Source organism: Triturus cristatus, chromosome 2_1 (genome assembly GCF_964204655.1).
Source record: "Triturus cristatus chromosome 2_1, aTriCri1.1, whole genome shotgun sequence".
Classification (NCBI taxonomy): Eukaryota; Metazoa; Chordata; class Amphibia; order Caudata; family Salamandridae; genus Triturus; species Triturus cristatus.
In genome coordinates this window covers 938,014,052-938,032,374 of record NC_140581.1, presented here as the reverse complement: position 1 = coordinate 938,032,374, position 18,323 = coordinate 938,014,052, and the positions used below count along the sequence as shown (strand labels likewise).

Genomic DNA, 18,323 nt, shown 5'->3' with positions numbered 1-18,323 from the left:
AAATGCACACATACTCACTGCGATTCTAGACAAATAACACTATCCCTTGCACTATACCAAAACACATTTCTTCATCTAGAAGGAGTACTACATTTTAATATAGAAACATAACTCATTTCACAAATTCATAAACAATGACTGGTTTCTAATTCTACCAAAATATAAAAACTGCACAGTTATTTGTCTGCAAACACATGAAAAATACAAATGCTTATCACAGAATGGTTTCTACATGCACACACACTGTCAATAAGATTGTAGAGAAAAAAAGTACTCCATACACTTTAGCAGGAGAAAAACATTAGTCTGATTAAAATCAAAATAGTCTACATACATCCCCTCACAATTAAATAACTCGCCTTTCAAGTTGTTTTGTAGATTAAGAAGTATATCAGTCACACACCAGATTTTCTTTTACAGAATCTCTGCACTGTGCACCTCTCAGCAAAAACAAAGAATGGAAAAGTCTCCCTTTCATTTTCCACACATATACATGTAAACATCAAATCATAATCCTTCACACATAAATTCAAAAGCAAACGCACATTTCTATTGGTTAAACATTTCAACCCTTTCCAACTGAAATACATTTCAACCCTTCCCCCAATCTTCCTTCTGCCTGTTACCATAGAAACAGGTCATGGAACTCTGCACTGAGCACACAGGTCACAAGTTCAGCACACAATGTTGCTAAACAAGACAGCAAGTGTGCTTGACTTTTCAACATATCAGCTTATCATATATAATGTTCCTTACAATCAGTTTTTGTTAACCAATAAGAATCATGCCTTTAAAAAACAGAAATATACACCCTACCTTTCAGTGTAGAAAGTTGTCATACAACCAATGATTTCTTGTCTTATTTCAATTTTTTTTTCCTTGGATCCGCGCACCCAACGCGAGAGGATCCGTGCACCAAACGCGATAGGATGCGCGCACCATGCGCACATTTCGCCGTTTTTGTTTTTAGAAAAAGGCGGCCCCAGGGGGTCCTTCTGGGACCCCCTAAGCACCTCTACAGGGTCAGAGTATTTCCACTATGCCCCCTTTATATGTTTTACACACTTACTCCCCTTGTTTCTTCAGCCTTGCTTCTACCGAGGTAGAAAATGGCCGCCAACAGTTCCTGGTTTTGAATGTAGACAGACACTCGACAGCCAATTAGCATTCAGCGCCCGATCAGGAGGGTGCGCGCTCCGTTCGAGGAGGGTGCGCATACAGTGCGGGTAGGGTGCGCTGATCCTCCCCGGCCATAGATATATATGTACTTTTAACTCTAATTTTCTCAGGAACTACTGAATGGATTCACACCATTTATGCAAAAGGCACGAGTCTGAACTGAGGACTACCTCTTTTCCAAATTTGGTGTCATTCCGTTCAGCGGTTCGGGCTATAGCTGCGACAACAGATCCTATGGGAAATGGCATGGGAAAAATGCGTTTTGGGACCCCCCTTTTTTCTCGGCCCCCGCTTGTCGAATCACCGCGAAAGTTTCAGGGTAGGAGCGGAGCAGAGGTGGCCAAAAGTATGGAAAATTTCGCGAGGATTCATCAACCGGCGCCAGACTTATTGGGAGTAGAATGTTGCGGATTTCCTATGGAAAATAGGTCTTAACTATAACTATCTACTGGCGACCGCCAGTAGATAATATATATATGTGTATATATATATATATATATAGATATATATATATATATATATACACACATGCACTCAACCCAGATTATAGCGCACTGTTGCTGTTCGTGTGTGTATATGCAGATTACTCAGAGGCCGTCACTGAATAGGTAAAGTCAGGAACACGTTTCCATAAAAATGGATTTGTTTGTTTGCTAATGAAGCTCCACATTTTCTACCGCAGCTTTCCTTTTTTCCATTCCGAGTATTGCATTGCATGGAAGCTGCATAGGTTACACAAAAAGCAAAAGTGTTTTCTTTGGAGGAGAAACTGTTATCTATCCAGAAGGTCCTAACTGCTTATCTAATCTCTTGGTGACTGGACTGCATGGCATTTTGCATGTTCATTGAACCAGAGGCTTTCTGCAACATGAGGCCACTTCATCACAGCCAAAAAGATCAATGGAGCCATTTCAAAGGCAGCTTGGAGGACAATTTCACTCTGTCCTTAACTACTCCACAGTCTTTTACCTAGACAGTGTTTTACAATGAACCTCTTGGTGGAAATACCATTGTATCAACAATTGCCCACGCAGGCAATTGTGACAGATGCCTTCCTTCCAGAGCGTAGTGCTAAATGTTAACCCTAAATGTTCAAAGTAAATGATCCCAAAAAGACTTGTGATACATTCATCTTCTGGAGATCACTGCTTCTTTTCCAGCCCTGGCGTCCTTCTTCCTGTCATTCATTGCTGATTCAATCAGGCATTGCTACCACAATACTCTGTCTGAACAGACAGGGGAACAAGGTCAAAAGTCCTGACCTCAGAAGAACCAGGACACACCTAACAAAAACAATACACCCAAAAAAGTATTTTTGTACTTGGGCTTGTAACAAATAGATATCCGTGCCACCTTAAAAATGCCATGTTTCAGCAAATAACCTTTTGATCAACTGTAGGTGAATATCTCAGTGCTTTTCCACCAAGCCTATTTATCACATCAGTACTAATCATGAAGACATGTCAGCTTAAACATACTTCTAATTGCCTCTGAAGGATCAAGGTAGAGGTGATTAATGGATCACTTCCACATGTGCAAGAGCACAAAAGGAGCCTCCAGACTAAATCTGTTTTCTCGGCCACTAGACCCACTTCTTCACCCCAGCTTACTGTCTTTGAGCTCAGAACTATTCCTTTTAAACAGAAACATTATAGCAACTTAAATCTGTCAAAAGATTGCAAGAATATTTTAAGAGATACAAAAAATCCTTTAGTCATGGCTTCCCTTTTTCAACTGCAATAGATTATGCATCTGGTGTCATTCAATGATGGATAGAGGGAAAGAGAGAGCGAGTGTGGGTGTGGGTGGGTGTGTTTTGTGTTAGTATGTGTTGGTGTGTGTGTATGGTACACTTTGCTGTTAAGGGAATAGAGGTGTTCATCGTATGTCCATATGCTATCAGTGAAAGCTCATTGTTCCTCTTTTTATGCATTGCATGGATTACGATCTTTCACTGTAGCTTCTCATGGATACTACCACATGACACCCATCCACCTTTTTAAAACAGAATCTCTTCTAGAAGAGTCAGACACATGTAGGGGAATTTAATACTCTTCTTCAAGTGTTTTTGACATCTTCCTACATGTTTCTGTTTCTAAGCTCAGTGGATGCCCAAACCTTTTGAGTAATTCTCTTGCTTTAATTTCAAAGTTATAACTGTATCGGCCACATAGCAGTGAATCTCCTTAAGATAATTTTAATGTCTGGAAAGTTTAAAATTAATAGCAATAATATTTGTTCTCTTTCTAAGGTGAGCGAAGCAGGTGTTCACAGACCCCATGTTGGTGGAATCCATGGACGCAGCAATGATGGTGCATACTCCCTAGTATTGGCTGGTGGATTTGAAGATGAAGTGGTAGGTTTTAAATGCTAATCTTTGGTGCGGATAGTGAGATATTGATGGAGCACCCATTTACACTATTTTTTCTTTTAATGTAGTTAAACTAAGAAACATAAATGTGGCATCTGTGCGTGCTCTGCATGGTTATTGTTTTGCTGCTCCCGAAAAGGTAGCTAGTTTTTGTATGTTATGTTATGTCGATTTGTAGAGCACACAAATCAGCCGGGAGGTTATACAGGCACTTGAGTAGGTATGTAGGCTTGTGGTCCTCGCAGAGGTATTCGAAGAGCCAGTTCTTCAGCTTCTTGCAGAGCTCAAGAAGCAAGGAGGAGGCTCAGATGTGTTGTGGGAGGCCGTTTCATGCTTTTGGTGCAATGTAGGAGAACAAGCAGCCTCGAGATCTGCTTGTGTGGATGCAGGGGGGGGGGGGGTTGCGAGAGTGAGATTGAGCGTAGGTGTCTAATAGGGTTGTGAAAGTGTATGCAGTTGTTGAGGTATGCTGTTCTGGTATAATGCAGAGCTTTGTAGGTGTTCGTGAGGAGTTTGAATTGGGTGCGTTTGTTGATGGGTAACCAGTGCAGCTCCCTGAGATGAGGTGAGATGTGGATGCAGTGAGGTAGGTTGATTATAAGTCTTGAAGGGGCGTTCTGTATGTTCTGAAGTCTGTGTAGGAGTTGTTTGTCTATTCCGGTGTACAGTGCGTTGCAGTAGTTAAGTCTGCTTTTGATGAGTGCTTGCATGACAGTGCTTGCATGACAGTCGTCTGGTGATTTGTGGCAGCCACTTGAAGATCTTTCTTAGCATACACAGGATGTGGTAGCGGGCAGCACTCACTGAGTTGACTTGTGCTGTCTTGATGTGTTTGTCACCCAGGGCCATTCCCATTTTTCTGGCGTGGTCGATGGGTGTTGGTGGTGTTCCTAGTTCTGTCTGCCACCAGCTAATCGTCCCATGGGTGGGCTTGCTTCCGAATACAAGTATGTCCGTCTTTTCGAAGTTGAGCTTCAGCAGTTGGTTCTCAACCATTCAGCTACCAAGATCATGCAGTTGGTGAAGCTGGTTCTGCTGGTGGTTGTCTTGTCTGTCAGGGAGAGAATGAGTTGTTTGTTGGCGTAGGAGATGATGGTGATGCCTAAGATCGGATGATGTTGACGAGTTGAGTCATGTAGATGTTGAATAAGGTTGGGCTGAGAGAATATTACTGAGGGACTTCTCAGATCAGGTCTTGGTCTCCAATGTAAATGGAGGGAGCTTTCCGTAGGAATGAGCAGAACCAGTTGAGTGTGGGTCCTTAGATCCCAGTCTTATGTAGTCTTCTGATAAGGGTGCTGTGGGAGACTGTTCCAAATGCAGTCAAGAGGTCAAGGAAGATGAGGGCTGCTGTGCGCCTTGTTCCACGATGATGCGGACGCCGTCAGTGGCTGCGTTGACATCTGTTTCGGTGCTGTGTTGTTTTCAGAAACCTGATTGAATGCAGTCCATTAGAATGTGTTTGAGGTAGCTTGATAGTTGAATGTTGATGGCCTTCGCTATCACTTTGGCAGGGTAGGGGTGCAGGGAGATTGGGCGGAAGTTGCTTAGTTGGTTAGAATTGGCTGAGGGCTTCTTGAGGAGGGAGGTCAGTCTTCGAGTAATGTGGCGAATGTGATGGAGGTGTTGTTGATGTGGGTGAGGGCGGTGTTGATTGGCTGTGCTCCGAGGTTGTGTATGTGGTGGGGTCATGTGTCTGTTCAAGTCTGTGAGTAGATGGTCTGCATGATTTGCATTTGTTTAGTTGGCCATTTTGGTAGGTGATGGACAGGTTGGGGATGAGAACACTGGGTCTGATTGAAGTGTGAAGTTGTCGTAGAAGTTCATGAGTTTGCTGTGGAAGAAGTTACATAGTTCGTCACAGAGGTTTTGGAGTGGGTGATGCTGTTGACCCAGGTCGATGGTGTAAAGAATTCCTTGACAATCAAGATCTCCCTGCAGTTCTGTCGGTGGGTGGTTTTGTTGCCAGCTCTCCATTTTCTTTCTGGCTGTTTGCAGTGTCCTTTGAGTGTATATTCAGTAGGCTCTCTGGAATGTTTTACTTTGCTTGAGTACTGACAGGTAGAAGATTTTGTTCTTTCTTAGCTATTAGTTGCCCTTTAAGTTTGTATGGAGATGACGGATCAAACTTAGTCTCTGGTCCTTTGTTGGTCACTGCTAGCATTCTGCATACCACAAACAATGAGTCAATAAGTATATTATTGACTGCAGAGAAACCTTGAACTGTATCAACTATGTTTGCTTTCTAGATGTATTTTACCGAAAGCAGTCATATGACAAAGAATTGCTCCGGTTTAAAGTTAAATGATGATAAGCTGTTTTGAAGTTTATTTTTAATCCCAGCTCTGTCACTTCATGCTACCTAATTTTATCTCTTTGTATTTATCTTCCATGAGGGGTGATTAGACCTAACAATCCTTCTGGTGCTATTTTAATTTGTTTTCAGTTACCTTCATTTTTTTTCCTTGTACCGTCCTATCGAGGGTGCCTTCCCTCACTTTATATTTGTTTTGATAATATTTAGTTTTGCAGTGTGAATCTTTCTGGATTCACTATGCTGTGCATTATTCCGCCATCTAGTGGTTGGGTCCGGAATTGTTGTATTTCTTCTCTTTTTTTTTTTCTTGGCATAGGTGGGCGTTGACATACCACCATTTGGTGCCTTTTTGTGACGTCAGCGCGCTTCCTCCGGAAGCTCCCACCTTTGGTCGCCATCTTCAGATTCTTTTTTTCTGCCGTTGATCTGGATCGACAGTGAAGGAGCTCCACAACTTGGAGAGAAGAATCCATGAGAAAACTACAGGAATATTGGAAAATCACCTGAGAACGTACCGGACTACGAGTCAAGTAACGGAGACGACAAAAGAGGAGAAAACTTCGAGAACTTCGATGTTCCTATGGAAACTGCGCACACAGGGTGCTCCCTAGGCGTGGTAATTGACAAAACACCCTTTAAATTCTGTGCCAACTGCCACCACAAGTACGCGCAGAAGGACCAACACCCAGTTTGCAATCTCTGCCGGCCGCTCGACCATCGAAGCGAGGACTGCAACGCCTGTGCGACATTCACCCCGAAGACCCTCAGAGTAAGAGAGAGGCAAAGAAGGGCAAACTGCAACATGCAGGGGCAGGGAGTGCCTCCATCACTCCAAGATTTGGGCCTCTCCAGTGGAGAAGAGGACAAGATCGTCGAAGGACCGGAGGACACCACAGTCATCGAGGTCCAAAACAAAACGCCGAAGGAGGTAAGAGAGTCGTCGAACCCCAGGCACTCCGCTGATACTCGAAAGAGTGAGCCCAAGTCCTCGAGGGAGCATTGCCGTGGAAACACTCGACGTCCGCAACTGCATACAAGGACAATCAGTCCGTCGGTTCCTTAGACAAGGACTCCCAGACGTTGAAAACCCAAAATAAGGCAAAGGCGTCGAAGAGCAGTCCAGAAGGGGACCCTTCGACGTAAAAAAATCAAGGGTTGAAAGTGGCTACAACTTCGACGTCGACATCCGCGAAGAGAAAGGCCAAGACCCTCAATTCCGAACACTCGTCCGAGATGGAGAAGAAAAAGAAGTGGCTCGAGGCCGAAATGGCGAGCATCTCGCAACGCAAGAGGGACTTTGATGAAAAGATGTGGCAGTACACCATTCTGCCGAAGCCCACAGCCGAGGCCCAAAGTGCGTCTAGGACCTTCAACCACTGACGACACCAGAGCCAGTCGAGGAACAGGAGGAGGAAGAGCTGTATTACGGCGATGCCAAAGGTGAGGAAGATGAACTGACTTACCAGAGCTCGACATCCTCGGAGGCGCAAGACTTGCAGTGGCAGGATCTCGACGCCAAATCCCCGGAAGAGGGATTAGAATCCTATCCTTCGAGGCCATCGCCACCGGACGACATAGGAATCTACAACCAGGTCGTTAAGAGGGCTGCAGACACATATGGAGTGCAGCTAGAAACCTCAATCTTGCTTTCTGCTGGAGACATTGTTGCCATCCCAGACAAGAAGCCAGTACCTGCTCATGCTTCCAAGTCTGCTGGACCAGGGGAAGGAGGCCTTCAAGGAACCTGCTATGTGTAAAGCAGTAACTCCAAGGACTGAGACAAAATACAAACACTCTTCCATGGATCCTACGTGTATTAGTGGATCAGTGCCAGCGGATTCAATCATAACATCCACGGCGAGGAAGAGGGCCAAAATACCCACAAATACAGGACCACCTTCAGACAAGGAAAGCAGGATAATGGACCTAATGGGGAGGAAAATGGAAAGGAGTGTGGCTATCCAATGGTGCATCACCAGTTCTAATGCACTCATCAACAGGCACGCATACCAGCACGGGGAGGAAGTGGGCGAACTCCTAAAACATCTGCCAGAGCAATACCAGAGAAGGGTGAGCCACCTGGTAGAGGAAGGGAAAAGCATGGCTAACAAATGTCTGAAGTCGGCCCTGGATGCAGTGGAGACATCAAGCAGGCAGATGATGCTAGGGGTAACTAAGAGAAGGCATGCCTGGCTAAGAATTTCAGGCTTCAAGGCTGAAGCACAAAACAACATCCTCAATACACCCTTCAATGGGGAACAGCTTTTCGGTGCGCCAGTTGATGAGAAACTCAATCAACTGAAAAAGGACAATGAAACAGCTAGGTCCATGGGGGCACTACAGTTCAGAGGAATGCGAAGAGGAACACCTTCAAGAAGACCAGTGGGTAGGGGGAGCCACCAACCTGTGGCACCACGCCAAACCTTCCAACAGGGGTATCAAGGAGGTAACCAGGGCCAACAGCAGGGTCAGCAGCAAAACTGGCAGTACCAGCCCCAGGGGCTATCCTTTCGAGGGCGCGCACGAGGAAGAGGAAACGGACAGAGACAACCCGCATCCAAGTGACTTTGCACACCCAGTCAACATCTCTAGGGGTGCCGCAAAAGATAAGTCAAAAACAAGAACTAATTCAAGACCTACAACAGTTCCTCCAACATACAACACCTGTAGGAGGCAGGATAAGACACTTCTTCCAGGAATGGAAGAAGATCACATCAGACAAATGGATATTAAACCTCATACAATACGGCTACTGTATAGAGCTACAAAAACACCCTAACAAGGGAGCGTTCTTATTTGCTATAAGAAGCCCAGGAGCTTCTAAACAGAAAGGCCATAGAAATAGTACCATACAAAGAACGGAACAACGGGGTCTACTCCACCTACTTCCTCATACCAAAGGTGGACGAAACCTTACAACCAATTCTGGATCTAAGGTTCTGAAACAAGTTCATAAAAACGCAAAGATTCAAAATGACATTGCTTCAAGAAGTAATACCCCAAATACAGGAAGGGGATTACATGGCAACTATCGACTTAAAGGATGCTTACTTACACATCCCCATCAACAACAAACACAAACATCTACTAAGGTTTATGATCAACAAGACTCACTACCAGTTCACAGTGCTGGCATTCAGACCCAAATCCACACCAAGGGTTTTTACAAAATGCCTGGCAGCAGTAGCGGAACACCCTAAGGAGGCAAGGAATACATGTATACCATACCTCGACTGGCTGGTAAAAGCAAGCTCATACAACCAATGCAAGCGACACATGCAAGAGGTCATACAAACACTAGTCCAACAAGGGGTTTCAATCCATTGGGGAAAGTCATCAATAGAACCAGAACAGGTAAAGATATTCTTAGGAGCAGAGATCAACACCATACAGGGCAAGGTGTTTCCGAGCACAAAGAGAACTTTGGCAATATTGAAGGAGACACGTCTTTATTGCATGGGGCAAGCCCTGGCAGTGAGGACAGTGGGCAAAATGATGTCAATGATGGTGTCATGCATGCATGGTCCCAAATATCTGCCTCCACATGAGACCATTCCAAGAATGGTTCTAACAACAATGGTCATAGGCAACAGGGAGTTGGGAAGATCTAGTGGTTGTCACGCAAGCAGTACAGCAAGAAATAACGTGGTGGAACAAGAAGAACATAACACAAGGGAAACCATTCACACAGCCAACTCCTACAGCGACCATCACAACAGATGCCTTCCTGCTGGGATGAGGAGCACAGACAAACACCCTCAAGGTAAGGGGATTGCGGTCACAACAGGATGCGATTAAACACATCAACAACCTAGAGCTGAAGACAGTGTTCCTAGCCTTAAAAGCCTTTCAGAAACAGCTGTACGGACAGAGTACTAATCCAAACAGACAATACGACCACCATATTTTACATCAACAAACAAGGAGGAACTATCAGTTCTAGCACAGGAAATATGGAGGTGGACACTTCCAATGCAAATAGACTTGTTAGCAATACATCTACCAGGAACGGACAATGTGGAAGCAGACAAGCTCAGCAGACAGACATCAGCATCCCGTGAATGGGAAATCAATCAACAGGAGATCCAGAAGATATTCAAGAAGTGGGGAACTCTGCAAATAGACCTATTTGCAACACACCACAATGCAAAATGGCAAAACATTGCATCCAGACAACCGTGCAAACGGTCCCTGGGGAATGCGCTATGGAGAAGCTGGTCAGGGACATTTATCTACGCTTTTCAACCCATACCACTGCTACACAGGGTACTAAACAAGTACAGAACCAGCAACATGACGCTAATACTAATTGCACCTCAGTGTGCCAGACAAACCTGGTTCTCATAGATTATGGAGATGGCACAAGCACCTACGCACAGGCTCCCCACAAGAAAGGACCTTTTAACAATGCAAAACGGAAGGGTGCTATACCCAGAACCAGAGAGCCTCAGCCTAGCAGCATGGCTCCTAAAGACTTAGAGTTTGCCCACCTTAAATTACCATCAAGCACAATGGTGGTGCTAAGAAAGGCAAGGAGGCCTACCACAAGGAAGTGCTACGTGGCAAAGTGGAAACGATTCTCCAACTGGTGCATTAAGGAAAAACTACAGAGAAGGATTACCAAGGAATCAACAGTACTAAAGTACTTAACACATCTACTACAAAATAAACTAAGCTACACATCACTAAGGGTGCACTTAGCGGCAATAGTGGCTTGCTCAAGAGGAGAAACAGGGAAGAGTTTCTTTACTTCCCAAGTTGTAAAGAGGTTTCTAGAAGAGGCAAAAAGGATCGCACCGCCAAACAGAATGCCACCTCCAGCATGGAACCTGAATGTAGTGTTTACTCAATTAATGAAGGCACCATTCAAGCCTATGCATAAGGCAACACTGCATATGCTCACTGTAAAAACAGCCTTCCTAGTGGCTATCACATCACTACGAAGAGTATGCGAATTACAAGCGCTAACACTGCAAGAGCCCTACCTACAAATACACAACAAGATCATAATGAGAACTGACCCACATTTCATGCCAAAGGTGATGTCAAGGTTCCACATAAACCAGACAATTCAAATTCCAAGTTTTTTCCAAAAACCAATCACACGCACCGAAACGACGTTACACACACTGGATGCCAGGAGGGCAATAATGCACTATATAGAAAGAACAAAAGAGAATGCAGGATAACCCACCAATTCTTTGTGTCTTTTGCCAGCCGTTTTCTGGGACGCCCAGTTACCAAGAATACTGTTGGACGATGGATTGCACAGACCATACAATTCTGCCACAAACAGGCAGGGCAAAAATTACAAGGAGCAACACATGCTCACTCAACAAGGAAGAAAGGAGCAACAATTGCTTTTCTAGCAAATACGCCGATTCAAAACATTTGCCAAGCAGCAACATGGTCCTCAGTGCACACGTTCACTAAGCACTACTGCGTAGATAGTCAGATGAACAAGGAAGGTCTTCAACACATATTCAGAAACCAACGCTACTCTTCCACCCAGCCACCACAAGCCTAGTAAACCGCTACAAAGTCTATACACAGCATTGGGAATCCAGAAAGAGTCACGCTGCAAAACGTATAGTTTCTTACATGTCGGTGTAGTTTTGCAGCTTGAAGACTTTCTGGATTCACTAGCAATCCCACTCTCCTCTGCCAAGAAGATGAGACAGGAGGAAGACTATTAAAACAGGAGGAAGACTGTTAAAGGACAAGAAAAAAAAGAAAAAGAATCCGAAGATGGCGAACCAAAGGTGGGAGCTTCCTGAAGAAACCCGTCGACGTCACGAAGAGGCAACAAATGGTGGTATGTCGACGCCCACCTAGGCCACAAGAAAAACAAGCATTGGCATAGCCAATAGGTCTCGCCTTTGGGACCTTATAAGTGTTCAGCAATGCAACAGTTGCATAACTAAATACTTATAAGGTCCCAAAAGCGAGACCTATTGGCTATGCCAAGTGGCCCTATGGCCGCAAAGGTGAAGGTGATCGCGGTAAAGCGCGGCGCGCGCGCCTGCGCATATGCACTGTAGCTCTAGGCTGGCCTGGTAGCACTTTTTGGAGCCCTCTCAGTAAGTCTCGCCAGACCAGCGCATGCGCTGGGTCAGGCGAGACCTAAAAAGAGAAGAAATACAACAATTCTGGACCCAACCACTAGATGGTGGAATAATGCACAACATAGTAAAATCCAGAAAGTCTTCAGGCTGCAAAACTACACCGACAGGTAAAAAACCAAACGATTCTCTTCTTTGCAAGTTTGTTTTATTTGACAACTTCTTGTTACGACCTAGGTACTTAACTTTGAATGGTATGTACAGTCACTTCATGTTTCATTCGCTGATTAGATCGCCGGGGCTTAAAATGGCAGGTGTGGCATGAATAGTTTATTTCACTTATGAAAAGCTGCATTGTGTTTTGTCATCCCAGCGCCTGAATTGTTTCACACCGTCCACTTTTATTTGCTCCTATTTGTCATTCATGAGGAGTGCTTGGACCTCACCATTATTCTGGTGTTATTTAAATTTCATTTCTGTTAGCTTAATGTTTTTCTTCATATCAAATGTGCTTGCACCAGTTTCTATTTGGTTTGGTTGTTATTTTTTTGCCTGTTTGTTTTATTTGATGACATATTACTTACTGCTTGGCTGTCTGACTTTGAAGAAGCAAAGAGTGGCCACCTTCTTCTTTTCTGGATCTGATCACTGGACCCATAAAAAAGTGGCTGCAGTGCAGGTGCGCATCAGTTGCGCCCTGGACAAACTCATCTGTGCCCCTCTGGGACCAACGACCATGATATTGCTCCTCTGGTTTCTCGAGCCCTTTTCTCCATATTGTTTGCACATTGACACCACTATATGTAGCTTGCATGATGCGTCATGCATCATTCTATAATTTAAAGAGTGAAATCTATTTTCTGTAATTTTAAGTCCACAAAGTCAATAGCTGTTCCAATCTGGAAAGCCAGCCTTTGTAATTTGAGACCTGCCATGAAGAACTCAGTTCCCATTATTACCTTGGTATCTAATGACAACCTTCAATGTATGCTCATTCCAGAAACCTTACTTTTGGAAGCTGGCAATCTTGTCTTGAAAGATCTGCTAACAGAATGTAAAAATCCTGCTTTGTGACACCCATCTAGGATTGGAAATCAGGGATGCAGAGTTGGGCTTATTTACCATGACTCTATTCCAGTTCTTCTTAGACCCCACTCCCAATTTAACAGCATGGAGATATTTTTCTTTAAAATTGGACTGTCTAGCAAAAGCAATAATAACAGGAACCTGGTGGGCTTTATTTTAATTTATCTCCCTCTATCTCTAGCTGGAAATTATTTCTCCTGGTTAAAGGAACTTATCATAAATGTTCAGAATTTGGTAATCGTAAGTACTTTAACATTTGGGCAGAATGTATTCATGACCCTAACACTTGCAATAATTTTCCACGCTTAAAGATTTGAACCTAGATCAGCACATGAAAGAACCATCTCGTATGGCAGGACATTCGGCGGACTTGGGATTTAGTTTACCAAATTGAGTTAAATTTGCATATGATGTGCAAAAGTCCTGGTCCGACAACTTTTGTATTTTATTAGAGATCAAGTATCCTCAAGATCAAAGGTCACATGAAAGTGCTCATAAGAGAACCATTCCTTCACATAGTTGGGCCTTCATAGTCCAGAAATTAGATGCAATGAATTTTCACCTTCTTCAGTATTGGATCTTTCATAGATTCACATGCCTGAATCATTCCCCATCATCGAAGTGGGAGTCCCTCAGTACCATAGAAAGCAGTAGTCAATAACATACATAGCAGTTAATGTTAAAAAGCATTCACATCAATAACATATCCTCATAATTTAATAAGAACTAAAGTTCAGCCAATCAGGTTACAACACCCTCTAGAACACTCACCACAGAAGCTTCAGTCCCTCAGATTTTAAACAGCACGTTGTGTGATGGGCGTCTTCCTGAGCTCTCCTAAGTTTACTACAAATGTATCTAGTTTCTAGAAGATTTTCCTTCAGAACAAGATTTATTTCTACTTCTACATATTCTACCTACTCAACCTTGACAGAACCATCTAAGAAGGGACTGTTCAGGCCATGTGGAACATGTGGCAAAAAGAGGCTGCACTTTAAGGACCCACTCAAGGAGTGAATCTACTGTTTCCATCCTGAACACAAAGTGAAGGATTGCAAGGTATGCCACACTTTTTCTCAAAAAACTTTGAGGGGCAGAGAGGGAAGGTTTATGATTTGGCTTCAGAAATTAAAATCTAAATAAACCCTCATTCTGTGGAAGACCGTGATGATTCCTCAGAATATAAAATCCCGAAAGAGGGATAGGTCTTGTGAAGGAGTGCCTCCAGGGTCAAAAAAAAGGCCATGAAAAAGACCTACCATGGCTCCCCAGGGGATTTAAAAAGATCAGAATAACATCCACATTCTTCAAAAAAGGAGACATTTCCCTTAGAAAACATTAATTGTGGGCCTACTACTTCACTGAAGGAAGCACAACTAAAAAGGTTGACGACAAACCCACTAAAATGGTTTCTGCCTCTAAATTTGAGTTCTCGTCAACTACGACCTCCAAGTCGATGACAAAAATCGATGGTTGATACCACTATGACAAAATCGTTTACTTTCGAAGTATCACCGATGATTATCTCATGGTCACAGAATGCCTTAACGACGATAAAAACTGCAAGAATTCTCTCGACGACAGCACTGTCAACCAGGAATACCTCATAGAAAATATAGACAAAAGCACGTTGATGACTGTACTGTGACCGACTGCTACAGTGACAAGGTCGGCAACGGTAATCTCGTCGTCGAGAGCCCCGTTGACAACAACGCTGTTGAAAGCTCCGTCGACGACTACAACAACTCAGACGAGATCACCATTGGTGACAACACCTCCATTGAAGATCTCAAAAACATCATTGATGCCATTATCATTCATTTCTGTAAAATAAAGATCCTTTACAGAACCTATATTTCCAGCTTATACATTGCCAAGCAAGGTTTCGCCTTTTCCACCTTAACATCTCCTAGACTACGACGAATCAGAGGATGAGGGCCCCTTTGGGGTAGTGCATAGCCCCTCTGAATTAAATGTGAAGTATCAGGGCAATGACGAAGACAACTATCAATGTTATGGGGAGCATTATTATGCTCCAGGGGAGCAAACTCAGGAATATGATGATGAGTACTCTAGTTATGGTCGACCGGACTAGCATGAAGAGTCAGTTCAGATGCCACTGACTTTGGTCAATAATCTCCAGCATATGCTACAAGACTATTGCAAGAGGTCTCCAGAGCTGCTCCTAAACCACAAGCACCAAGACCAGTGTATTCACCACAAATCCAGATACGAGTCCCGCGCTCACCGCAAGTAGTAACAGCACCGGTGACCCCATTACGCATTACCAACACTGGCTAGTACATTGACTGAACCTCCAGCGGATGATACACCTTCCTCAGATGAGGACAAATAAGAAGGTGCGATCAGGGACACTTCTTCAGTTTCCAATAAGTGGGATGACTATCTGATCCCAGTGCCATCTCCGCCTAGGCCAATACCAGCGGATTCCCCAGCAGACAACATCTGTGGCTTCCACAACCTTATGGAAAGGACAGGTAAAAGGTTTCAGCTCCCTCTAACCACAAAACAATCAGACTGTTTCCTCTACGATTTTAAAGAGCCAATGAAAAAAAACAATCAGGGTCATAAATAGTACTGGCCGATTCACCAGCATGTTTGATCAGTCATCCAAAACCGGATTCGGTTATAACACAAGCAGACCAGCATCGCTCTATGAATCCGTCCACCCCTATTAGGATACCACAAGACCGAGACGGACGTAGGCTGGATAATATTGAAAAATGTTTCTCTACCATGGCAGCCTCTATTGTCGGAGCAGCTTACTCCCTAAAGATAATAGGATGTTATGACAGGCAAATATGGTCTGACATCGCTGTATACATTGACCTCTTGCCAGACAATGCAAAAGGCAAAGCCAGAAAAGTTCTGCAGGAAGGAGGAAGAACTTCCATGGAAATTATTGATTGTGTGGTAGAAATATCGTTGATTGGATTCAGGCACCTGGCTGGTGCAGCTGTTCTCAGGAGACAGAAATGACTGAAGGCAACATCTTTCAGGTCAGAAGTACAAAGCAAGATCTTAGAAATGCCGTATGACGGCGTAGCATTATTCGGCAAGCATGTTGATGAAGCTCTCCAAACCATGAAAATCAACGCTGATACGGCAAAATCCTTGGGGACACTGCAGATAAGAAGCCAGCCCTTTCGAGGAGCCAGGAGCAGAGGATCATACTCCTACACAGGAGGTTTTCAGCCATACAGACAACAATATTAGCCCTCTCTAAGCCAGTATCGCTCTCAATATTCCCAGCAGCAATACAGACAGCGGTCTACAAGCAGGCACTCAGACGTAAACAACCTCCCCAGGTGAGAGAAGCTGGCAGAAACAGTGACCATTTAACAATGCCGGTTACTCCCCGCAATTCGCATAAACAACTTGAGTGCTGAATCTCAAATAATAGTTCCACATAACAGACAGATGGATGCTGGATGTCACCTTATGTGGGTACACATTGGAATTAATCACAGAACCACCAATTACCCCCACTAGAGAGCCGCCTCAACCCTATCTACCACTGCTTCTTCAGGAGATATTAACTATGGTAAGAAAAGGATCAGTAGAAGAGGTTCCAAAGACCGAGAGTGGAATACGTTTCTACTCCATGATCATATGACTGCACTAGATCTCCAGGATGCTTACATTCACATCCCAATTCACCCAAAGCATCGTAGGTTCCTACGATTCATGGTAGCTGGCACCCACTACCAATTTAAGCTTCTCCCTTTCATATTAAAATCAGCTCTCCACACATTTACCAAATGTCTAGCTCCAGGGGCTGCCATTTGAGGCAAAAATGAGTGCAGGTATTTTCATACCTAGACATCCCGAAAGGCAAAAACAGGTACCTTAACCTGTCTCACACTCTTCAAAGACCTGAGCCTCACTCTCAGCACAAAGCTATCCCATCTCACACCCTCAACAACCTTGACTTTTTTAGGAGCGGTTCAAGATACGAACCAGGACATGGCATTCGTTGTGCAAAAAGACAAATAAGGATTCAACAACTAGTGCAAAAATTAAGCAGAAAAAAGCTTGTTTCAGTTCAACTATACAAATCTCTCCTCAGAATGATATCATCTTGCATTTCACTAATTCCAGATTGCTGCCTTCACATGCAACCATTACAAGAGGAGCTGGACAAACAATGGTTACAGATTCAGCGGTCGCCTAACGACCTTATTCAGATTACTCCGACCATGATAGCATCAATGAAATGGTGGGCACAGAGTATAAACCTATCCAAGGGACTAACATTCCTTACACTGGTCTCCGTTTTCATAATAAAAACAGACAATAGAATGAAAGGCAAATGCAGTTGCATTTTCGATAATTAGGGTGATTGCCAATGTGGAAATTTAGGGCGGACAGTAGATGCGCGTCTCACCTTCAAGGTAGTCGCTCAGGAGGTTTCAAGTGTCACACCACTCTCCTGCTGGCCCACCTCAGGTAAGTCCAGCCTGGTACGCTCGCAAGTGTCCCCGCAGCAGGGGTCAAGGACCAACAGCAAGGCAACCAAAGCCAGCCAACCTGGGATAATTTCCTAATAGCAGGTCTATAGAGAGCCCATGTGGTGCGGCCAATCCCTCACCAGCGCAGCCCAGATGTAGGTGGCGTGGGTTCCCCGGGCTGGCTTGGGTCTTCAGTGCAACTCAAGAGTGGGGCTCAGAGTTGGTCAACATGCCCCACAAGTGCCCCTGTTTTCCCCCCAAGGTGGGTGAAGCTCCCGGAGGGCCCCCGGTCCGGCAACAGATCCCAGGCTTTCAATGATAGCAAAAAGACGACCCTCGCACTTATTATCACATTGCTAAAAACTGCCAAAGTGGCATATAGGTGCGAGTCATATCGACCTTTATCTCTTATCAGTGTAGATGCTAAGATTATAGCGAAAATAATTGCTAATAGGCTACAGCCTTTGGTGCCCAAATTAATCCTTCCAGACCAGTCAGGTTTTGTGCCTAAGAGATCTACGACACATAACTTGCGCACCATTTTTGCGGCGTTACATTACTTGGAGTCGGATTTTCAGGCAGTGTCAGTGCTGCTTGATGCAGCAAAAGCATTCGACTGCTTGCTATGGGAATATATGTTTACTGTACTGTTAAGAATGGGTATGCCACGTTTTTCCTTAAATGGGTGAAATTGTTATATACTGAGCCAGTGGCCCGTGAGCGAGTCAACGGTTGAGTTTCAAATGCATTTCCAATTAAGAGGGGCACAAGACAGGGATGCCCCTTGTCTCCGATGCTTTTTTCTCTTGCGCTGGACCCCTTAGCCTGTAGAATTC

The 18,323-nt window shown here is 44.2% G+C and overlaps 1 protein-coding gene across 1 annotated transcript in view; it reads left to right on the top strand.

The window, feature by feature from the left end:
- Window positions 1–18,323, top strand: part of UHRF2 (ubiquitin like with PHD and ring finger domains 2) — an 898,530-nt gene that overhangs the window by 720,940 nt on the left and 159,267 nt on the right. The window contains exon 9 of the mRNA XM_085633451.1: window positions 3,431–3,535. Within this exon, the coding sequence (XP_085489577.1) occupies window positions 3,431–3,535 (105 nt within the window). The remainder of the gene's footprint in view (window positions 1–3,430; window positions 3,536–18,323) is intronic.